At 43.8% G+C, this 20,027-nt stretch overlaps 1 protein-coding gene across 1 annotated transcript in view; it reads right to left on the bottom strand.

The window, feature by feature from the left end:
- Window positions 1-2,990: 2,990 nt before the first annotated feature.
- NPY (neuropeptide Y) overlaps window positions 2,991-20,027 on the bottom strand; it is a 48,229-nt gene continuing 31,192 nt past the window's right edge. The window contains exon 4 of the mRNA XM_030189966.1: window positions 2,991-3,220. Within this exon, the coding sequence (XP_030045826.1) occupies window positions 3,196-3,220 (25 nt within the window). The 3' untranslated portion in view covers window positions 2,991-3,195. The remainder of the gene's footprint in view (window positions 3,221-20,027) is intronic.

Raw genomic sequence — 20,027 nt, 5'->3', positions numbered from 1 at the left:
CTGCCAAGTTAGCACAGGAGCCCTTATCACAACCTCTATGGGTGGCGGTAAGAACTCCCTGGCGGTCTCTTACCGCATGGCCATGTGTGCTGGGGTTTTTTTTACCTGCTGCCTTAAAAAGGGCCTAAGCACGCAGGAAAAATGGCCCCCACCGCTAGCGCAGGGCTCTTTTTCCTCACAGCTTGGTAAAAGGACCCCTAAGATAGGATGGCGTTTTAGGTGGTCCTATTTATGTGGTTATATTAGCCGGTTAAGTGCTGAAAATCGGAACTTAACCAGCTAAGTGCTGACTCCTTTTCCGGAACCCCTAAAAATAGCTGGTTTCAGCTTGGGTGCTAACTGGGCATTTTCAGTGGTACTATCCAGTTAATTGCCAATGAAAATGCCCGGTTAGCTCTAGACAGGTGATTTAAACAGCCAGGAGCCTTTTCTGGCCATTGAAATCATTTTGAATAGCAGACCTGACAATTTATGAAGCCATTCTCAGACTCCAGCCCCTCCATGACCTTTCTTAGCTGTGACATAAGCTATGCTAAAACATCAGTATGATGATATGTGGGGCTCTTTTACTAAAGTGTGGTAAATGTTTGCTCTTACTGTGCTTAAAAGCAAAAATTAACGTGTGGTAAATGCAAAGGCTGTGCAGTAATTTGTGAGGGCATGCCCAGCACATCTAGTGCAGATACTGCACAGAAAAGTTCTTTACCATGCATTATGATTATTCGCACTTAGCACATATGTATTACCGCCTGCTCCTGAGGAGGCTGTAAGGCACCCCTGCTAACTGCACAAGTGTCAGGATGCAGTAAATACCATGCACTAATTCAGGGGTAGCCCAAAACAATCTTCCACCTGTGGCAGAAAATGAGCTGCTGCCCCAGCAACTCTGCCCCTGCCCTTTCCTCCTCAACCTTCTTCCCTGAAATGACCTTTTGTATTCTTTTCTTGTTTTTCAAAGGAAGGCAGTGGCAGTGACTCCCATAGGCTGCACTGCCGCTGGTTTGGCTCCTTCTCTCTACTTTGGGTGGCCTACCTTTGTGATGTAATTTCCTGTTTCCTCAGAGGCGGACCACCCGCAGTAGAGAGAAGGGGCCGGGACCAGTGGCAGGGGCCGGGACCAGTGGGAGTCGCTGCTGCTGTTTCTTTTGAAAAACAAGAAAAAGAAAAGAAAAAGGTAATTTTGCGGAAGGGTGTTGGGGAGGGAAGAGAGGGGGATGATGCCGCCTCACAAGAGTGCTGCCTGAGGCCCCCGCCTCAGGTGGCCTAATGGTAGGGCCACCATTTCACTAAATGCAATGTCTCCACCTTAACTCACCCTTCTCCACCATAACTCACCAAAGCATGGATTCTCACAGAGAGGGTGGTCAAAGCCTGGAATGCCCTTCTGAGAGAGGTGGTAGAGACAAAAACGGTGACGGAATTCAAAATGGCATGTGATGAACACAATGGATCTCTAATTAGAAAATGGATGATATGAAAAAAACCCTAAGCTTAAATGGCTGCATGTGAGTGGATGTGTCGAGTGATGCATAGAGAGTGACTCCAGCTGTGATGAATTAGGACTGGTGCCAGGCAGACTTGTGCGATCTGTGTCTCATATATGGCAATCGAGTTTAGGATGGGCTGGAAAGGGCTTTGACAGCAACTTCACTAGCTGGAATCTGAGTACAGTGCTGGACAGACTATTATGTTCTGTGTCCCCAAATGACAAGACAGGTAGGCTGGAGTGGGCTTCTACAGCAGCTCCAGTAGTTGGAACATAATGACAGGGCTGGGTGGACTTCTATGGTCTATGTCCCAGAAATGCCAAAGAAAGACCATGATCAAGTATTTTACATCACATTCATTGTTAATTTAATCATGGATTGATGATCAGTGTGACTGTTGGGCAGACTAGATGGACTGTTCAGGTCTTTATCTGTCATCATTTACTATGTTACTGTGTTCCCAATCCAGTAACATGGCCTGTAGTTAATGCATGAATTAGCAGGCATTAGCTGTCATGCCAGCGCAGTAACAGTTATGCAGTAGGTAATTACGTCTAAGTGTAATCTAAATACGGCATGTGTTATGTGAGGTATTTAGAATATGCTTAGGTGTAGTTTATGTGACTGAATGTACGCATGTCCATTTATGCCAACAAAAAGATGGTGTAAATCTCTGCACATAGATTTACACGCACTAGCCCATATGTTATAATAATATGCATAGATTTTGGAATGCCCACGGAATGCCCATTTCCATGCTCCTTTTTGCTTATTTTAGGCACAGTACATTATAGAATACGCTTAGCAATGTATGTGTGTAAATTCTAATTTTTTTCATGTAGTCCTTGTTACTGAATATTAAGAGCTGTTAACAACGCTTAACACCTTGTTAAAACAATCTACATGTGTAGTTATAAAATATGCCTGGATTTATGCGCAGAATTGCAAGTAAATCTAGATGTGCTATATAGAATCTGAGGGTAACTGGTTAACACGTGTTAGTAAAAGGGCCCCTAGGAGAAAACAGAAAGCCTAAACAAGAACATAGTGCTGAAATTAAATATATATTAACATACAGATTATTATTTTTGCACAGAAAGAATGTGGTCTTTACATACCAGCCAATAAGTATACAAAACAAAATTCATTACTGTTTCTTTAAAAGTTAAATTGCATTAGTCAAAAATATTTCTGGCTTGGAATATTTTTTAAATCTGTCTTTATACTCTATTTTGAATGTAAAATATTTTCAGTTTCATTTTGCTAAATTATGTACCACATAATAAACACTATCATTCATAATTAACGCTTCATAAATGAAAATAAATGCATTTATTCCATCAAAAGGCGCAAATCATAATATGAATCATTGGAATATCTGTTCAATGGTAACTGTACATGTTAGTATTGTACTAGATTGGAAGGGCACTGAAATTCAGTTTAAAGATGAAAACCAAATCTTGCTGTACTAAGGATAGCTCCCCTCCTCCCTCTTGTTCAGGCTGTTACATTTTCAAATGCACAAGTAATTTATTTAAATTAATTTATGTACAAATATCATGGAGAAAAAAGAACTCTACAGAATTCAGTGTAATGCCTGCATGCTCTGGCTGAATTTGGAGGACTGAGAAAAATCCAATTTGTTTTATCGAAATGAAATCCGGACAAGGAAAAATCAGAAAAGGCTGAAGATGAGTGTCAGTTTCCATCACCACATTGACGGATCTTCAAACCTGCAACACATTAGGAACAGAAAAATTAGGTGATCGCTAGATAAAATGATCCCTTCCCCCTCAAAAAGGTCAGTTGTAATTTATTTCACATGTTGAAATCCATAAAACAGCAGAGGATATCTGCCAAATAAGACACATCATGGAAAGGGACCAGTAGTGGGATTCCTTGCTTTGGTGTTACCCATTCCTCTCTGAAGATGGCATAGGACATTCTGTCAAAGCTATTTTACAGGTTACAATCCTAGAATGACTTGTGCACACAAAACTTGATACATAACTTTCTTCCCTGTGGATTTTTCTTTCTCATGATAGTTGCAAGCCCTCTCCCAGGGATGCTTCATTCAAAGTAAAGCAATGTGCATATATTAGCTGTAATAATATCATACAATTCCACTTATTTTCATGCCACAGACTTATGGATACGAAGACTTATTTTAAATATCTCAAGAAGGAAAGGCTTCAGAAACAAATGCAGCACAATTTCAGTCCTCTTCTGAATTCAGATCATTGGCAAAATCCTCCCCGTTTTTCATTTCATGTATTTCAATTTATATTCCGCTTTTGTTCATACATAATAAATCATGTTCCATACAAAATCAGACCACAATACAAACAAGGCAAAAGGCAATCAGTGAGACAGTGATTCTAGTCATTGCAACCATAATTCAAAATCCAGCCTGTGACAACAAATGCCATTTTAGCAGTTTTTTAAACACTGTCAAATACTTCTGCTTCCTTAGAGCAACCGGTAACTTATTCCATTCCATTGGATCAGCAATGAAATAAATCCTCCTCCGTGTGTATTTAAGGTGAGACAGCTGAAAATTAAGGCACCTTCAGTATACAGGAGACCTCAGTGCGTAGAGTTTGTTGTGATCTATACCAGTGAAGGCAATCAGGGCCTCTTTCATTAAGGCGCGCTATTGTTTTTAACGCATGCTAATATTTAGGGTGCGTTAAATGTTGGCGAGATCCATAGGAATATATGGATGCCGCTAATGTTTAGCACTCCCTAGATATTAGCTTGCGCTAAAAACACTACCACACTGTAGTAAAAGACCCCCTCAGTCAGGTATTGATACAACCAGTGGCGTAGCCAAGGGTGGGCCTGGGTGGGCCCAAGCCCACCCACTTTGGGCTTAGGCCCACCAAGGAGTAGCACACCTATGATGTGGCTGGCACGGATCCCCGAGCCCCACCAGCTGAAAACTCCCAACAACTGTCCCTCCTGCATACCTTGTAAATAACAGATCTTCGCTTGCAGAGAGCAGAGACTGATACATACTGCTCACACGGGCCCCAAAACCTTCTCTGTGATTTATTCCCGCCTATGCAGAAACAGGAAGTTGCATCAGAGAGAAGGCTGTGGGGCCAACATGCAGTGTGTCACTGAAGGTGAAAATCTGCTATTTAAAAGGTATGCGGGGGAGGGGGATGTTTGAGAGACCATATGGCATGCAGGTGAGAGAGGGAGAGACCAAATCACTTGTGCAACAGGGTGGAGTTCTGCCCACCCATCTTGGGCCCAGGCCCACCCAAAATTGGGTGTCTGGCTATGCCCCTGGATACAACTCCTGGTATAAACTATGACGAACCAGTACTAGAGTTTAAAGATGACCTGTTATGTCAAGAGCAACCAGTGTAATTTCTTAAGAAAAGGAATAACATGATGATATTTAGACAAACCATACAAAAGAAACTATAGAATTTTGTACAGCTTGCAAAGAAAGGATATACATAGCAGGCAATCCAACATACCCAGTGTTACAGTAATCTAAACCAAACAATGTCAAACTTTGCAACACTTTTTGAAAATCCATTTGAGAGGTCAATGGATGTAACTTACTTAATAGAAGCAGATAAAAAATGAATTCTTCACAACAGATTGAATCTGTGCCTTAAAAGACATCAAAGAATCAAACATTATCACTAGATTCCTTACCACATGAGAAACTGTAATCACAGTATCAGAAAACACGTATTTCAGTAGGAAATTGAACAATGGAACCTGTTGTCACCAACAATAATTTAGTTTTGGACACATTGAGGGGAATAATTGAACGGCACCGGTGAAATTGATGGCCGGCCATCTTTGGAGCCGGTGCTGAAAGCGGGCGGAGCCAAGTGTATTTTCGAAATATGCTTGGCGCCGGCCAAATCGCTCACCGGGTTTAGAATAGGATCGCCGGCGGATCGCAGGGTTTAGATGAGATGGCCAGGTCCAATTTTCAGCCATAATGTAAACCAGACCCGACCATCTCAAACCCGGTGAAATGCAAGGCATTTGGCCGTGGGAGGAGCCAGCATTTGTAGTGCACTGGCCCCCCTGACATGCCAGGACACCAACCGGGCACCCTAGGGGGCACTTCAGTGGACTTCATAAATTGCTCCCAGGAACATAGCTCCCTTACCTTGTGTGCTGAGCCCCCTAAATCCCCCCAAAACCCACTGCCCACAAGTCTACACCATTACCATAGCCCTATGGGGAGAAGGAGGGCAACTACATGTGGGTACAGTGGGTTTTGGGTTTTTTTGGAGGGCTCAACATTAACCACCACAATTGGAACAGATGGGCCTGAGTCCACCTGCCTGAAGTGCAGTGCACCCACTAAAAACTGCTCCATGGACCTGCATACTGCTGTCAGGGAGTTGGGGATGACATTTGAGGCTGGCAAAAAATGTTTTAATTTGTTTTTTTTTTTTGTGTGGGAGTGGATTGGTGAGCACTTGGGGAGTAAGGGGAGGTGATCCTCGCTTCCCTCCGGTGGTCATCTGGTCAACTGGGGCTCTTTTTTGGGACTTGGTCCTAAAAATACATGGACCAAGTCCGCTCGGCGAAATACTTGTTCAAGCCGGCATTATTTTTCAAAATAATGTGAAGCTGGCCATCTCATAACCCTGCCCCACTGCGCCCCCTTCCCGCCTTCGCTACCCTACCAAAACGTCCCCTTGAAGTTTAGCCGGCGCCACAACGAAAAAGCAATTGGGGACGGCCAAAATTGGCTTTTGATAATACCGATTTGGCCAGGATTGAGAGATCGCCGGCGATCTCCCGATTTGTGTCGGAAGATCGCCAGCGATCCCTTTCGAAAATAAGCCTGATTGAGCGTCAATCAATTCTCAGTCCTCCATTGATTTATCTTGTTAAATATAGTCTGCAACTGAGTCAGCATAACAGTGACAGACTGTCAATGGCAGAAAAAACTGGATATCGTCTGCATAAATACGTACGACAATCCAAGCGATCTCAAAACCTGGACAAATCATTGATAAATACACATTAAATAGTATCCCAGATAGAGCTGATCCCTGCGGCACTCCGATACTCATATCTCTCAGTGAGGAAAGTAAATTACCCACATGTACTTGTACTTTCCTACATGAAAGATAAGATCTGAACCAATCCAGTACAGATCCCGCAATGCCACTACTTGCTAATTGCTGCAACAATATCTGATGGTTAAGAATATCAAATGCTGCCAAGACATCAAGAAACACCAAAAAATAATTGGTATGTTGATCTAAATCCTAATATATCTCATCCAATGTGGAAGCTATTAATCCGTCAGTGCACTGAACCTTGTATAATTTGTGAAAACAGCCCTCTCCGTGACCTTTGCCAATATTGACAATTAGGCCACTAAACACCAAAATTTCTGAACGCCTATTTCCCCACCCATAACCATGCCCCTTTTTGTCTGGGCATGTTAGAAGTTAGGCGCAGTGCATTACAGAATAAGCTTAGCGAGCTGTGCGTGTAAATTCTAATTATTGCTAATTAGCACTCATTATTGCTTAAGTGCTATTATCAGTGCTGATTAGCTTGTTAAGCCAATTCAGTTATGTATGTTGTTATAGAATCTGCCTGTTGTTATAGAATCTGCCTGGATTTTGGCGTAGATCTCTAGGTACACTATATAGAAGCTGGGGAAATATGCATAATTTTATCTATGTAGTTTTCTAGAAACCTCTCTCTGTGGTAAAATCTATTACAGTACCTGTAAAAATGCTTTACAAAATTGCCAGTGTATATATATACAGATGCACACAAATATTCATACATAGATTTCCCCTAACAAAAAAAAAATGTGTAGTCAGTTCTTGCATTTATGTATATGTACAATACATCTTATTTGCATCTTTGTATCTATTTATTGTGCAAATTTTACTTTTATGTATAAATGAACAGAACACTAGTGCATTGTCAGATCTGCTGCATTTTCCATTTTCTATGGTTTGCAGGGGATAGTTGTCCAAAGAGGATGCAAATTAAAAAAAAAACTACAAATAAGTTACCTGGGTAATAGGGGAGCAGCTTAGTCAGGAAGGGTGAAGGAAGAAAGTACAGCATCTTGCCATAGTCCAGGGCAGATAAGGGGAAGAGGTAGTGCAGAGCAGCAAAAGGCTACGGGAAGGAGAGCAGGGAAAAGGAAAATCCATAGGAAAGGAAATCTGGAGGGACCGGCTGGAGGTAAGGACAACAGAAGAAGAGTTCTGTTTCCTGAAATTTCAGATGTAGCTAGAATCACTTTCCTTTTCAGACATTTCCTACCTGAACACCCTCTTGAATTGGAGCAAATACCTGGAACTGTACTACTGTTCACAAGAACATAAGAAATATCATACTGGGAGTTATGGACAAATATATTTATTTATTTATTTTGCAACTAAGGAAGTCATTAGAAACAGTTTGCACACGTTAATGCTAATGCTATTATTGCATGTTGTCTGCCACAGGGTCCATTGCATAAAATGTGTGGTAATGGCATTGCATAAAATGGATCCTGTGGCAGATAAAGTGTGCTAATACCATTTTAGAGTGTTAACACTGTGGTTTCCAAACCTGGTCCTGGAGACAACCCAGCCAGTCAGGTTTCCAGTATATCTACAATGAATATTCATGAGACAGATTTGCATGCAGTGAAGGCAGTGCATGCAAATCTGTCTGATGAATATTCATTGTGGGTATCCTGAAAACCTGACCAGCTGGGGTGCCTCCAGGACCAGGTTTGGGACCCACTGCATTAACAGTTAGTCAACTGTTAAAGCTTGGTAATTAGACATTAAAAGAGGCCATAGGTTTGACTTTTAGTGTGTGCATGTCACTCAACTACGCCAATCAAAAGCAGAGTCAGATGCTGTCAGATCTCTCGGGGAAATGTGAGCCCTTGGGCCGCTGTCACAGAGGTGGCAGCAGCAGGCAAACCACCCAACAGGAGACAGGCAACCCTAAGACGGGCTGAAGTAGACAGGACTGGAGAGGCTGGGCTGGAGCTGAAGAGGAAAGCAACAAGGAATCCATGAACAACATCCTACAGCAGGGTTCAGGCTTGAGAAGCAGGATTCAGGACACTCAATTCAGGCTTCTCCCACAGGATTTGGGAAACTGGCATAGCTTGACTGGATCCGGGTTCACCCAAACACTAGGCAGGCAGGGTGTCCATGGAAGCTTAGCTTGGCAGGGAAGAGGACACAGAACCTACATACAAGCTAAGCTCAAGGGAATGGAAATGACAGCTACGCTTGCCAGAGGAAGGGTTAGACTGGAGCTACTGTAGCTAACAGATAGAAAGGAGAGAAATGGCTGCAGCATCAGCCACTAACCAACCTCAGACAGGGAGCAGAGCCACTGCACAGGGATAACAGAAAGGCTAGAAGCCCACAGAGAATAATATACACAGAAAGGCTGAAAGCCTACAGGTCAGAGAGATACACCCAGAAAGGCTAGAAGCCCACAGAAAGGCTGGAAACCCCCAGGCCGCAGTAATACACCCAGAAGGCCTGGAAGCCCACAGATAAAGGGATATACGCAGATAGACTGGAGGCCCTCAGAGCAATGGGCACAGAAGAGCTGGAAGCCCACAGAGCAATAGACACAGAAGAGCTGGAAGCCCACAGAGCAATAGACACAGAAGGGCTGAAAGCCCACAGAGCAATAATACCCTGAGCCAGAAGGCAAGGCCCACAGGTGATAGTAACTAGCAAAGCAGAAGGGCTGGAAGCCCACAAGAAAAGACAAGGAAAGCTAACTGTGCAAACAGCACACTAACCTTGGGACCTAAGGCACTGCGTAGGCATTGGCAATGCAAAGGCACTGAAGAATAGAACACCAGTTCCTTAAGAAGGCCCTGACAGATGAGGTCACCCCTTCAGGCCAAAGGCATGGAGCATACAGAAGCCCAGAGAGACCTAACCCACACAGGTGTAGTCTAGTGAGGTAATTAGTATCAGGCTGGAAGCAGCCAGCCCACCCAGCCTGAGACAGAGCTACCTCAGGAATAGCCCACTGAAGTACAGAGAGGCCCAATACACACAAGTGTAGAGAAGTGAAGCCATTAGAGCAGCCAGCCCACAGAGACAGAGGTAGAGCTAACTCAGGAGCACTATACTGAGGCACAGACAGGTTAAACCCACACAGGTGCAGTATACTGAGGCAATCAGCATCATGCTGGAAGTGGCCAGCACCCAGAGACAGAAACAGAGCCAACTCAGAAGTAGACAGAAACCAGCACAGACACTGATTCCCAGAAATAGGGTAAGTCTGAGGGTGGTCACAACCACAGACGTGACAGATGCAGTGTGTAAAGCCTGAAGACCACAAGGTAGTTACATGAGTGGACATGTATTGACAATGTGTTCAGTACCCCCACAGGAGCAGTGTGGATTGCCTCTGAAGCCCCAGAGTGATTCGTTGAATGCATACTGGCTGCAGCCCCAATGGAAATCTGTTCAACTGTGACCATAGTCAACAATGAAGGTTGAAATCAGGTTGTCAACATGCCAGATCTTCTACAAACCCAGAATTGTATGTGTTTGTGGTATCACTCCACCAGACTTTCTTTACTGGAACACCATAGCAGAGCTTCTACTTCATCATATGATCCTCCTCCAAGATGTCTGTCGTTGAGACATCCAATCTGGACTTACTTTCCAGAACCAAAACTGACCATAAGGTTGACTTAAATGCTAGTTTTATAAGAGGCAAAGTTGAAGATGTCAAAAACTGAAATTCTTATCAGGAATGGTGGTGGCCATCATCATGGCAGATTTGGGGCGTGCTTAGGGAAGATACTGTATGGAGGGCAGTGGTAAAGGAAAGAGTTGAGAAGTCAAGTAACAGAGTATATGGGAGAGGAGGAGGTGGCATTCTGTTGCATATGGTAATTTATATGTGAATCACCTCAAAGTGGACAAATCTCAACGTTGGATGGACCATTTTGTTTCTTATCTGTCATCATTTACTATGTTACCAAGTTGTACTGATGTGTTTGCATTTAGTAAGCCTTGTCTACTGTAAAGTTGTGATTGCAAGTTTTCACTTCTTATTTTATGACCCTTAAATAAATGTAACATAATGTGATAATTAGCAGCATTTTAAATAAATGAATATGAGTAGATTATTACTATGCAAACAGAATATCATGGCTTGTGTTAAGCTTCGCAAAAAGTGTTATTTTAGAAAAGGTAATTATACCTTAAGGGTAATGCTCAGCTTTCTCCCAGAAGCATCAGCAGGTTAAGCATCAGCACGTGAGATGCATTGGAGCACATAGGATCATTTAGAACCTTTTTGAAAAAAGGTGCTGTGGGGAAGGGGCAAGAAGGGATCACTCCTGCTCTAGGAGACCCCTACAATTTAGGAGTTAAGATTGGCAAAATCTATGCTGATGACTCCCAAATCTACCTTTCTACCCCTGATATCTCACCTTGCATCCAAACCAAAGTTTCAGCGTGCTTGTCTGACACTGCTGTCTGGATGTCTCAACGCCACCTGAAATTAAATATGACCAAAACCGAGCTTCTTATTTCCCCCCCCAAACCCACCTCCCCGCTCCCCCCGTTTTCTATTTCTGTTGATGGCTCTCTCATTCTCCCTGTCTCCTCAGCTCGAAACCTTGGGGTCACCTTTGACTCTTCTCTCTCCTTCTCTGCTCATATCCAGCAGATTGCCAAGACCTGTCGTTTCTTTCTCTACAACATCCGTAAAATCCGCCCCTTTCTTTCCGAGCACTCTACCAAAACCCTCATCCACACCCTTGTCACCTCTCGCTTAGACTACTGCAATCTGCTTCTTGCTGGCCTCCCACTTAGTCACCTCTCCCCTCTCCAGTCGGTTCAAAACTCTGCTGCCCGTCTCGTCTTCCGTCAGGGTTGCTTTACTCATACTACCCCTCTCCTCAAGTCGCTTCACTGGCTCCTTATCCGTTTTTGCATCCTGTTCAAACTTCTTCTACTAACCTATAAATATACCCACTCTGCTGCTACCCAGTATCTCTCCACACTCATCCTTCCCTACACCCCTTCCCGTGCACTCCGCTCCATGGATAAATCCTTCTTATCTGTTCCCTTCTCCACTACTGCCAACTCCAGACTTCACGCCTTCTGTCTCGCTGCACCCTACACCTGGAATAAACTTCCTGAGCCCCTACATCTTGCCCCATCCATGGCCACCTTTAAATCTAGACTGAAAGCCCACCTCTTTAACATTGCTTTTAACTCGTAACCACTTGTAACCACTCGCCTCCACCTACCTTCCTCTCTTCCTTCCCGTACATATTAATTAATTTGATTTGCTTACTTTATTTTTTGTCTATTAGATTGTAAGCTCTTTGAGCAGGGACTGTCTTTCTTCTATGTTTGTGCAGCGCTGCGTATGCCTTGTAGCGCTATAGAAATGCTAAATAGTAGTAGTAGAGTAGAAGGATAAAGGGAAGCCATTTTGGACAAGAGAACAAGGCTTAAAACCCAGAAAGGGGTTATCACCGATACTCTTTGTTTTAAATTATGGGCTGAGTGGGGGGATTAAAGGAAGATCACCATGGCCCCACAAGAACTAGGAAGTTTTGACTTTCAATGATGGCAGCTAATAAAACACATTGTTATAAACTGACACTAATATTTTCCTGTTTGCCCCTAAAACTCTCAGCTGACCCTATTTAGTCTTAATCTTAAAAGCTGTAACTTCCACTTAATAAATAAACAAAGACTAAAAACGGGTGATATATTAAAAAAAAGATCCAGTTGCAGGGACTGCATATTCCTCTGTTGATGAATAGCACGGGTGCTCAAAGTCAGTCCTCAAGCGCTGCAACCTAGTGGGGTTTTCAGGATTTCCACAATGAATATGCATGAGATCTACTTGCATACATTGGAGGCCCCTGTGATAAAGTAGTGTCTTTTGCTGGAACAGCTTCTTCCCAATATGCTCTGTCACACCAGGTAACTGGCACTGAAGCTACTTGGTTTAGTGAACCTTGTATACAGACAGGCAGTGGCGTACCAAGGGCGGGGCGGTGGGGGTGGTCTGCCCCGGGTGCACGCTGCTGGAGGGGTGCAGAGAACAGCCGCGCGCCTGTCGGCTCCACTGGTTCCCTGCTCCCAGGTTACTTCCTGTTCCGGGGCAGAGAGAGCCAGCGGAGCCGACAGCCGCGCGGCTGCTCCCAACACCCCTCCAGCAGCGTGTGTTGATGCCAGGTATGCTGATGCCTCGGGGGAGGGGGGTGTTGATGCGTCAGGGGAGGGGTGCGGGGGGGGGGGGGGTGTCGTGCTGCACCCGGGGGGGGGGGGGGGGGGGTGCGCAGCAGCGATCCGCCCCAGGTGGCAGCCGACCTAGGAACACCACTGCAGACAGGTCCCATTTCTCTTCGTTAAACCCTCATTTTTGCTTACTCAGTTTCCTCCTCACAGTCTTTATATCTTCTGAACCCCTCTTTGGGGCTACGCAACCCTGGTAGGGAGCCATTATAGGCTATGGGCAAATAACTACTATCACAATTTACTGATGTGTTTCATGACATTTCTGCCCCCTGCAAAGAAGTGCAGAGTGATCCACTTGGGGAGTAAAAATCCAAAGGAGCTGTATGTGCTAGGGAGAAAGAAGCTGATAAGCAAGGACCATGAGAGAGACCATGGGGTGATAGTGTCTGTGGGTCTCAAGGCTATGAAACATTGTGACAAAGTAGTGGCCATAGCTAGAAGGATGCTGGGCTGCATAGAGAGAGGAATCACCAGCAGAAAAAGAGAAGTGTTAATGTCCTTGTACAAGTTGTTGGTGAGGCTCCACTTGGAGTATTGTGTTCAATTCTGGAGGCCGTATCTTGCTAAGGACTTAAGAGAATTTGAAGTGATCCAGAGGAAGGCAAAGAAAATTATATCAGGATAGTGCCAAAAGACATATGAGAAGAGACTTGAATACCTGAATATGTATACCCTAGAGGAAAGAAGGGATAGAGGAGATATGATACAGATGTTTAAATACTTGAATGGTATTAATTTACAAGCAAATCTTTTCCAGAGACAAAGAAGCGGTAAAACTAGAGGACATAACTTTGAGGTTGTGGGGTAGTAGACTTAGGAGTAACGTCAGGAAATACTTTATCCCGGAGAGGGTGGTGAATGCTCGGAATTCCCTCTCAGTGGAGGTGGTGATGACAAAAACTGTGACGGAATTCAAAAATGTGTGGGATAGACATTAAGAATCCCTAAATAGAAAGAAGATAGTATCAAAACAAACAACACATCAACAACTAGTTCATTTATGATGCACAAGAGCTACAGAAGTTGCAAAGACAACTGGAATAGAGCATTCCAGCTGTCTACTTTTGATAATATGGAAAATCTGCTGACCTGGGAACTCAATGAGAGAGTTAAGCAACGGACAGCCACAGAATGGAAATTGGCACAACAACAAAGGAGATAAAGGAGATTAGCGACCACATTTTCCTGCTGATGGAACAGACTCAGGCCTATCAGGCCCAAGTAGAGGCAGTAGAAGTTGAGATCTGGCAGCGGCAATGGGAAATGGTAGATACAGTACCATGGTGGCAGTTCACTAAGCTGCAAAGGCAGCTGACTGGAGTCAGTTGGAGCCATATTGAAACCCTAGCACAAATTCAAAACTGGAAGGCCTAGTTGCCATGCTCAAGATTCAAGTACAAGAAATAAGTCTCCAGGAGAGGGAAGCCTTTCCTGCCCCCGAAGAGGTCACTAGACCACCAGGGCAGTAGAGTAAGGTAAGGGGAGGGGATAGGACACCATTAGGCCCTCCCGCCAGCCTGCCCATTTGTCTGGAAATCCAGACAAACGGGCAGGCTGGCAAAACCTGCCCGGTTGCCCGGCCATGTCCTCAAAAAGAGGACATGTCCGGGTAAAACCGGACATATAGTAACCCTACTCCAGGCTGCTGTGCTTTCAAGAACTGGTGTTTCCTCAGGACAAACAGCTCCAGCTCTGGCTTCGGCTACAATCACTACTCCAGACCAGGTTTCTTAACTGCTCCAACTAGCTCAATGGCAGCAGTTCTTAGTTTCACTTTCCACACTGAACACTACCTGCTTCAGGATCCTCTTCTCAGTTAGTGGCATTACTCTGTGCTTGACTACTGGTAAGCCTCCAGGATTTTATCTTTTATACATGCCAGCTCCTCTGGCTAGGTGTGCCTTCCACTGCCACAAAAGCGCACTCTGAACTTTTCTGACTGCTCCAGGTTAGGGTTACCATATGTCTGGTTTTATTTTTATTTATTTAAAAATTTCTAGTCCGCCTACAACTAGGTGGATCACAAATCAACATACGTAATAAAAAAAGCAAAAAGACAATAGCAGGCGCTGGAATATACAATATTCAAAAAAGTAACAAAGATCAATCCCATGCATGTTCAAACAAATATGTCTTCAGCAACTTACTGAACTGAGCCCTACTACTACACAGTCTCAAGTAACCTGGTAGCTTGTTCCAGATTTGCAGACTCACTATTGAGAATGCAGTGCTCCTTGTGTTAGCATATACCACAGTTTGCAGTTTATTATTAATCAAAAACTTCAAATTTTCAGACCGCAAAGCTCGAACGGGTTGATAGTCCTGATTACATCTTTAAAGTATCAACGAACACAATCAGAGTACAGTGCTCAATGTATTAATTGTACCACCTTGTACTGTACCCAAACTTGAACTGGCAACCAATGCAAAGAGCATAACATTGGAGATATATGCTCAAATCTAGACACACCTGCCAACAATCAGGCAGGGGCATCTTGTATCACCTGAGAGTGCTTGTATCTTTGATTTTGACAATCCCAAACACAACGCATTGCAGAAATCGATACATGATATCATTAAACTTTGTACCACAGATCGAAAATCAAACTGTGGCAATATAGGCCGTAACTTGTTAAGAAATGAAGCTGAAAAAAAGCTGACTTAATCACCTGCAACACTTGATTCTTCATGGACAATAAGAGATCCAAAATAATACTCAACACATGCATACATTTCTGCACTGAATCACCCAAATTCACAGAACAACATTATAGAAGAGTTGCATTCTTTCCTACAAACATCAATTCTTTTTTGCCAAAATTTAAAACTAATCTATTCAAACCCATCCATTTCTGTACGGCAGATATAAAATCACTCAATCGTTCAATCAATCCTGTGTATCCTCCTTGAACTGGAAAAAAGAAGTTTACATCATCCGCATAGATCCTGTACTCTACCTTCAAATTCTTGAAACCGTTACCAAATGAATCCATATAGATGTTAAATAATAAGGCAGAACGTGCAGAGCCTTGTGGCACTCCCTTGGTAACTGGCTTCATTGTAAATACCTCATCCTTGCTAATGACTTGCATCTGATGACTCTTCAAAAAGGAAGTAAACCAATTCCACACTGCTCCTCCAATCCCTATTCCTTTAAGTTTCGATAACAAAAGATCAGTATCAACTGTATTGAATGCTGATGACACATCCAAAGAAACAAGGCAAAATGTATGGCCTTCGGCAATCCCCTGCTTTAATACATCTAAAGAGGACACTAATAAAGTTTCAATACTATGGCCTTCCCTAAAACCATATTGATAATCATCCAGACACTATTGGGCTCATTTTCGAAAGAGATGGACGTCCAAAAAGTGACATAAATTGGCATTTGGACTTCCATCTCACAGAAATATCCAAATCCAAGGACGTCCATGGTATTTCTGAACACAAAAGATGGATGTCCATCTTTTTCGAAAATGACCTTCTCCCCGTTTCAGAATTTGGATGTCTTTGTAAAACGTCCAAATTCTGACTTAGATGTTTCTTTTGAAAATGCCCCTCTACGTTATCTGTACACATTCCTTAAATTGTCAAAGAAAACTTTTTTCAATTACCTTCAATATTATGGAAACCACAGTGATCGGTCTATAATTGCTTTATTCAGATACATCTAAATGATCACCCTTTAAGAGTAGTTTCACTGTAGAAATCTTGCATTTTCCTGGCACCATCCCAGAAGATAATGATTTCTCCACAATCAAAGATAATGTCAGAGCTACTGCTGATGCCAACCCCCTAATAACTGCAGTTGAAGAAGGATCAATCAAAGATTTTGTAGGTGTTAAAGAAGATACAACTATAGCTACCCCTCTCTCCTGTTCTGTTGGTAAATCAAAATCAGTCCAAACATCAATAACTATCTCAACATCAAGCATCTCTATATTCCCAGTGGTTACCAATGATTTTGGAACTCTTTGCCGGAGGATATGGTAACAGCAGTTAGCATATCTGGGTTTAAAAAGGTTTGGACAAGTTCCTGGAAGAAAAGTCCATAGTCTGCTTTTGAGACAGACATGGGGAGCAACTGCTTGCCCTGAGATTTGTAGCATGGAATGTTGCCACAATTTGGGGTTCTGCCAGGTACTTGTGACCTGTCTTGGCCACTGTTGGAAACAGGATACTGGGCTAGATGGACCATTGGTCTGACCCAGTATGGCTACTCTTATGTTATGTATGTATCCACCTTCTGCAATAGATAAGCAGCAAAGTCCGCAGAAGCAGGGTCCCCCTAAACAGTACCATTCTTATGGCCATACACTAACTGTCTCACAGTACTAAATCATTCCTTTGGTCTATGCAAAGCAGTTTGAATTTTAAATCTATAAAAGCCATTTCTTTCATCCTCACATAAAGACAGATATTACAACAAGCATTGCTTGTTTACCCAGACATATCCTCTTTTTGAGGACACTATGGGACATCAGGGCAGGTTTTACCAGCCTGCCCATTTGTCCGGGTTTGCGGGTGGGCAGGCTGTCTTGTGGGAGGGAGGGTGGATGAGCAAGCAAGTGGGCCTCAGGGTGTCCTGTCGACCCCTCCCATCCTGTACGTTATCGTCTTGCCCTGATGGTCTAGTGGCCACTTCGGGGTAGGAAAGAGCCCCCTCTTTTCTGCCTGGCGCTGCCGCAGACCTTGCGCACCTGGTGCCACTTCAAAATGGCTGCAGAGAGTTCAAGCAGCGGCCTTGTGAGACTTCTTCAGACTCTCACCTCATACAAAATAGAGGAACACATAAAAACAAGCAGACAAAAACTGAAATGGAGATCCCCTTCCCCTCTGCCAAAGAAACCCAGACTCTATATGCAGCACAATTCTGGTAAAAGAAACAGAAATGCAATTTCTTCTGACCTCTGCTAAAATACAAAAATTGATAAAACGTACATTTCTCAAAATGGACACATTCCAACGAGTAAAAAGAATTAAATGAAAAATATTTTTTCTACCATTGTTGTCTAGGCACTTTTCTAATTGGGTTGGTCCCAATTTGTTCCCCTTTTTGTGTCTTCTCCTAAATTCTTGTCCAGGTCTGCCTTTCCATTTCTTCTCTCTCCTCTTATCTTTCTTCCCTTCTTCTCTATATCTGTCTGACACTGATCTTTTTTTTTTATATTTCTCATCTCTGCCTCTATATCCACCTACATATGATGTTGTAATAAAAGTGAATTTTAAAGATTGTTTTTCAACTCTGCCTTGACCGACCAGTGCACTCGGGGTCTGTATTTGTGATTAGAAGTAACTCTGTTTAAAAATGATTAACTTTGATTGTATGAAAATAAGTTGGAATGTAGAAGATAAAACACAGCTCTAATTAAATTGTTATGTGAAGGGAAAGATGGGGCCTGTTTTCGAGTTCAGACTGGCCACCTGGACTAGGAAACATGTGACCACATTCCCACAGTATGGCTTGTTTACCTAAACAGAGAATCATTCAGTAATTTTTCTTAGCTCTGAACATGAGTTCTAAGCCTAATAAAAAGGGGAGTTTCTTTCAGTGAAATTGGGAGCTCATCTGTGAGTAACGTACGAACTACGCAGAGAACCATGTTTCCTGGTCAAAGAAACTCCTGGCTTTTGCTGTGAACAGGGCCCCCCCAGCTGATGATAAGAGCCTGGATGATGTAAGGACCAGTGATGATTGTTTTATTGCTTCTTTTCCTGGTCTAGGAACTCTTAGCATTGCTTAGATGTAGAGACCAGTGATGTAATGAATGTTTATAGATTGGTATTGTTTCTTTTTAGTTATATAGCTAATCATTGTGTGTATATAGCTTAATCATTGTATATATCTTAATCATTGTAGATTTTAGAACCTCTAATAAAGGTCTCATTTACCTAATACGAATCCAAAAGAATCCACAGTGATTATTGAGTAGTCTGTGTCAGTGAAGCAGGCTGTAAATCCATAGCAATACAGATGTTTACCCCTCATTCTTCCTATCACCCTCTATCTAGTTTCCATTTCACCTCTCATCTACCTACCAGCTTTTCCTATCTCCCTTTCATCCCCTCTCCAGCAATCTTATTGCACCCTCTATCTTTCTTTATTCCAAGTTTCCTAGTCCCCTCCTTATTCCTCCATTTCCATCTTTTGTACTCATCTGCTCTCTACTCAGTGGCGTACCAAGGGGGTCGGTGGGGGCAGTCCGCCCCGGGTGTACGCCGCTGGGGGGTGCCATGGCGCGTGCCTGTCGGCTCCGAGTTCGCTAACTTCGCTCGTTCGCTGCAGCTCCCTCTGCTCCGGAACAGGTTACTTCCTGTTCCAGGGCAGAGGGAGCTGCAGCAAACAAGTGAAGTTAGCGAACTCGGAGCCAACAGGCGCGCGCTGCGGCAACCCCCCCAGTGGCGTGCACCCTGGTGGGGTGTCATTTCGCCGGGGGGGGGGGTGTAATTTTGCAGGGGGGGGGCGCTGCACCCGGGGGGGGGGGGGCGCATCGGCGATCCGCCCCGGGTGACATCCAGGCTAGGAATGCCACTGTCTCTACTGCCTCTCATCCCCTCACCATCCCCAGCTCCAGCTCCATTCCTGTCTCTTCTCTCTTCCCTTACCTCCAGGCATTCTTCTATACCCCATATCCTATTACCTCTCTTTCACCCTATTTCCACCCTCACTCAGTCCCTTAGGAGACTCATCCCATTCCTCTCATATCCTTCTCCAGTTCCCCCATTCCTTTTCAATGCCTCTCATCCTGTCTTAAGTCTTCCAGGTCATTCACACATCTCAACCTTTCCCCACATTTTATTCCCATTCTCTTACCCCTCATTTCACACTCTCACTCATTCTCCTAACCCATTTACATACCCCCATTCATACCCATCAATTGCCAAGTACTCACTATCCACTTGAAATTCCCACTCCATCATGCCTATGCATAAATCCCTGCTCTGCTCCTCAACACTCTCCCATTGAATCTCCAAGTCCCAGTCATCTGCTCTGTTTCCCTTCTTCCATTCATGTCCTGCCCACAGGAAATTGCATCAGAGAGGTGGGACGCAGCACAGGAAAGGCCCGGGACGCAGCACGGGGCCAGCCCAGAGGCAGTTTGTAGTTAGTGTAGCCTGTACTGCAAGACCCAAGCAGAGGGTGGGGGTAAAGGAAAGGATGCCATAATTGCAGGTTAGAAGAACAGTTTTTGTCATTGTCCTTGCAGTGGGACAGCTCATTTGGGGGGGATGGCACTGCCCCCCTCATCCCCCTAACTACATCCATGCT

Source organism: Microcaecilia unicolor, chromosome 1, assembly GCF_901765095.1.
Source record: "Microcaecilia unicolor chromosome 1, aMicUni1.1, whole genome shotgun sequence".
NCBI classification, from domain to species: Eukaryota; Metazoa; Chordata; class Amphibia; order Gymnophiona; family Siphonopidae; genus Microcaecilia; species Microcaecilia unicolor.
This window is presented reverse-complemented; position numbering and strand designations above follow the sequence as displayed.